This window comes from Sorex araneus, chromosome 7 (genome assembly GCF_027595985.1).
Source record: "Sorex araneus isolate mSorAra2 chromosome 7, mSorAra2.pri, whole genome shotgun sequence".
In the NCBI taxonomy this organism is placed as follows: Eukaryota; Metazoa; Chordata; class Mammalia; order Eulipotyphla; family Soricidae; genus Sorex; species Sorex araneus.
The window spans coordinates 48,418,278-48,423,053 of NC_073308.1; the positions used below are offsets into that span (position 1 = coordinate 48,418,278).

The 4,776-nt window shown below is 50.2% G+C and overlaps 1 protein-coding gene across 1 annotated transcript; it reads right to left on the bottom strand.

Annotated features, from left to right (window-relative positions):
- Positions 1-1,505: 1,505 nt before the first annotated feature.
- LOC101551645 (tripartite motif-containing protein 75-like) lies at positions 1,506-2,894 on the bottom strand. The gene has a single exon (XM_055144237.1). It carries the CDS (start codon positions 2,892-2,894, stop codon positions 1,506-1,508), a length of 1,389 nt encoding a protein of 462 aa, XP_055000212.1.
- Positions 2,895-4,776: the final 1,882 nt, after the last annotated feature.

Below are 4,776 nucleotides of genomic sequence, written 5' to 3' on the forward strand. Positions count from 1 at the left end.
CCCCCACCCCATCCCCCACCACCCCACCTCTGCCACAGAACAGAGAATACTATTATTTAACATGTGTTCCCTATATCTTGCAAAGGACAACATGGACCTTCCTGCAAGTTCACTTAAATAGCTGTGCTAATGACTCAACCACAACAGAAAATACAATTTTTTAAAAAAAGGAGACTCTCCTGAAGAGACAAGTCTCAGAACGCAGTCAAGGGTCAGGGTTCCCGATGACAAGCCTGTAAAGGCACGGCACCCGGGACAAGCTCTGATGGTGGACACTCAGCGCCAAAGGCTGGGCTCGGTGCCCGTGTCTAGAACTGGTTTCTGTGTGAGTGCTGAAAAGCACAAAATGTGTTTGGAACCCAGAAAAATAAGAGGCAAAAACTAAATCTAGAAATACCTCTCTACTGACAGAGGGAATAAAGCTGCTTGATCAGAAGTTAATCACTGAGTCAGCCCCTGCCCCCTGGGGAAAGGCAGCTGAGGTTTGCTTCAAAGTCCATACTCACGGGAAGGCCAACAGGCACTCCCCTCTCTGTGTCCAGGAAGCTCAAGTTTACAAAGATCTTTGAGCTGGATAAAGTTATTTCAATCTTATTTGAAATAAAATCTAGAAATCACGTTCCCTTTAAAAAGTGAACCTCCCTGGCATTTGCTTTGAAAGAAGACAGGAATCCAAACTGCCCTTACCTCAGCGTGGCATCCCCACCTACCATTGTCTCCCCTCCTCCTCTCCGCCCCCCCCCCCAATAAACGCTTAGTTTTTCTAGAGGGCTCAATGGCTCCCTCCCAATTCATGGGAAGATATGGTTCACTAATCTCTCATCTTGTTCCCACCTGAAACACTTTTAAAGAGGTCATCCCAAAAAAAGCATACTTTAAAGGATTTCAAGTACATATGTGAAAACTGTGGGAACTCAGACAGGAAATTTTATATTCTAGCCTAAGAAACAAACAACCGGGGAAAAAAAGCAAGTGAATAGAAAAGGCCTTTGTTGGAATAGTGGTCCCCAAAAATGAAGCCTTCTTCTGTCTGCCATCCTGGACAGTAGGGAAGGACATGGGCCTCAGGCCCAGTGTAACCAGGACAACGTATTTCCACAGTGAGGGATTTCCTGAAAAGTCACCCGTATTTGTGAGGGTGAGTGGTGAGCACGCATGGCTCAGCTACAGAAAATAAATATATATAATCCTGCATGGGACATAACAAAAGGTCAAGAGGTCCCAAGACCACCTTCGGGTAGTACATCTCAGCACTCATGGCTGGAACCCACCACTCACCACACGCCCCCACTCCGCCCTTCCTCGCCCCACTTTGCCCCCCCAATAAAAGAAACAAGAGGCAAAATACAGAAGAAAACAATGTTATTATTCTCTTAAAGTGAAATTAATACTTTTTAAAAAAAATCATGCCAGATTCAAAGACAACTGAATTAACTGAGATGCAGTTATCATTTAATAATCGTCAATACTCTAGCAGGAGGAAAAGAGAAGCAGGGATAAATCCCCTAAGCCCTCCCCGCACCCACCGAGAGAGGAGCGCAGTCGGGCCCCACGCGGAAGTACGGCTTGAGCTCCTGAGCAAAGTGCTCGGTGAACGAGTGCAGGTGAGCCCTGTCGGCGGCGTTGTAGAAGGAAAGCTGGCCCAGCTCCCAGTCCAGGTACACGCCGAGGGCCGCGGGCGGGTCCCCGAGGGCCAGAGGCACGACCCCCGCGCCCACGGCCAGGTAGTCGCCGTCCTGCCGCTGCAGCGTCCAGCATCTCTTGGGGGCCGGCTGCGCCCGCGGGGCCTGGGCCGAAGGGGCGACGGTGCACACGCCCACGGCCCACTCGGGCTTGGCGCCCACCTGCACCTGCCAGTAGTGGCGGCCAGAGGCGAAGGCCTCGCGGCCCAGCACCACCAGCTCGGTGGCATCTGCCCAGGGCCCGGGGTTCCCAGCGGGGTTGGAACTATTCTTCACCCAGGTCACGGACTTTTTATCTTTAGACACGCGCAGGCTGGGGTGGGCCGTGCGGGGGTCCAGGCTGATGTGCTCTCGGAATTTCCGGATGACGCTGCTGAGCGCCGAGCACAGCGGAGGGAGGCTGTAGGCCGCCGGGCGGAAGAGTAGGGGCTGCACGGCCGGGGGCTCCAGGCTCTCCCAGCGCTGCTGCAGGCCCCTCAGGCCCCTCAGCACCATCTCCTCAGACATCACGCTCCTCTCGGACATGTCCCAGAGAAGCTCTTGCAGCTCCAACTTATGCTCTGAGTAGGCCTCCAGGTTGGCACTGTGTTGCTGCTGCAGGCGTTTGTCTTCTGCTGCCAGCCTGCGGAGAGCGGCCTCTTGTTCGCGCTCCACAAACTGGGTGAGCAGCTCAAATTCTGAGGCCAGCTGACTCTTATGCATTCTGGCCTCCTGTGTCAGCTGTAGGATCTTTCTATCATGGGTGGCTTCTAGCTTCTGCACCTTTGCCAACCGCTTCTTCAGGGACTTGATGTACCTGCTGAGCCTCTGTCTGTGATAAGATGTGGCCTCCTCCACAGATCTCTGGAGATCAGGACTCTGGGCGCACACGGGACACCATAGGTCTGGGTCATCCTCACAGACCTGCTTGTGCTCCTCACACCTGCGCTCCTCTCCCCGCACCGTCTCGCTGCTCCTGGAGCTGTGGAGGAGCCGGGCCAGGTCCACCAGCCTTCCCAGCTGGGCGTTGGCCCTGACGCGCTTCTCCTGGCGGGGCTGCCGGCAGACTGGACAAGGGAATGTGTCCTGCAGGTCCTTCCATGACATGCGGATGCAGGAGTCACAGAAGTTGTGCCCGCAGTCGATGGTGACAGGATTATTGAGGTAATCCAGGCAGACAGGACAGATGAGCTCTGGCTGCATTCTGGCCAGGACTGCCAACACCTCCTCCATCCTCAGGTGTGGAAACGGAAGGACTGGGGAAGGGTGGGCTGTCTCTCCGCAACTCTCTTGGCCAGCAGTATCTAAAGCTTTAAAAGAACTGATACGGTTTGAGGATTAGAAGACCCTCCCTAGGAAGCAGGAGAACCAGCTTTCCTTAGCCCTGCTTACAGTCCTCACGGCAACCAGATTCTCCTCCCCCATAGTCACTCAAAGATGTCAACTCTGTGGGGCTTTATGGAATAGAACCTTCATTATTTAGTGACAGTCCCCAGCTGTGATCCAAATCCTGGAGATGGGGAAATGAACTCAACGTAATCCAGAAAGATATGCGCTAAAATACAATATTTCATATGAGCAAACAGGTATTAGATCCTCTCTGAAGTATTTCCTTCAATAGAAATACTCAATAGAAATAGTGTCTCCACGGGCTCGAGCAGAAGAGGGGCTGGAGCGATAGCACAGCGGGTAGGGCATTTTCCTTGCAAGGGGGTGACCCAAGTTCAATTCCCAGCATCCCATATGGTCCTCTGAACACTGCCATGGGTGATTCCTGAGTGCAGAGCCAGGAGTAACCCCTATGCATTTCCAGATGTGATCCCCCACCAGCCCCCACAAAAAAAAAGCAAAATAAAATAGTGTCTCCATAGAACAGAGACTAGGAAATTATGGAAATTATGCTCTCCCTCTGCCTCCAATAAACCCACATTGGTCATTATCACAATAATCCCTTATTGGTTATTACCTGGATCGGTGACCTTGGTCTGGCTGAGTACTTGGTGCTGATGTTGAGCTGACTCCCTGAAGGGCCGTGGAAGCCAGTCTGCCACTCTGTTCGTGATCGACCCAAGTTTTTATACTCTGTTGGATGGGTGGGGCTTTAGAGGAAAGACCAGTTAGAAGGAAAGGGATCCAAATTAGTCCTGAGAGGATACTCAGAAAGTGAGGATTAAGTAGTATTTAGCCAGGTAGCAAAGGGTAGGCATTAATCCTGAAAATCCAATCTCCACAGTGCCCCTCCCTCCCTTTATCCTTCTCGCATTACTTAATCCCATCCAGGTGGAGGAAGAAATAGCAGTACCAGGCCGTGTTTTAAGTTCACTCTTCCCTCATGGAAGGTTAACTGGATTTATAAATTCTGCTTCTCCACTGAGATTCAATCCCAGGCACTGAGCACACAGCTGTACTTGTACCACCAGATACAGCTAAAACCAAAACAAATGTTGCTCATTCTCAGAATCTTTAGTGCTACTTGGAAGACTTCGAGTTATTTTTCCTCTAGCATGTAAACATACAAGTAAATAAAACATCTGGCTTCATTCAAGCTATGAGATACATGATGGCTGGCATGTCAAAATTTTCTCCTACATCCACAGGACTATGAATGTCTCTTGTCTTGATCTCAAAATTTTCTTGTTCTTTTCCTAATCACTGTGGGCCGATCTGCTCTGAACATGTCCTGGTTCTGTTATTCTTTGCATTTTTACATTACACACTTGGGAAAAGAAAAGTCCAAAAAAAGCAAGAGGAAATATCTTCCAGTGGTCTGATAACCTGTTGAAAAGTTTCTCTTACAGAAGAGGGGCTGGAGCAATAGCACAGCGTGTAGGGGATTTGCCTTGCATGCGGCCAACCCAGGATCCATTCCAGCATTCCAGAGGGTCCCCTGAGCACCACCATGGAAAGTATCATGTTGAGTGAAATGAGTCAGAAAGAAAGAGACAGACATAGAAAGATTGCACTCATATGTGGAATATAATGTAACTGAGAAGTACAAGTTGGCAACGATGCAACTTCTGGCAGATATCTCTCTGGACTTAGTTACTAAAATACTAAATTACAGAAACCCAAAACTGAGAGGCCGCTAAGTGTGGTCACTCGACCTCATACTTCT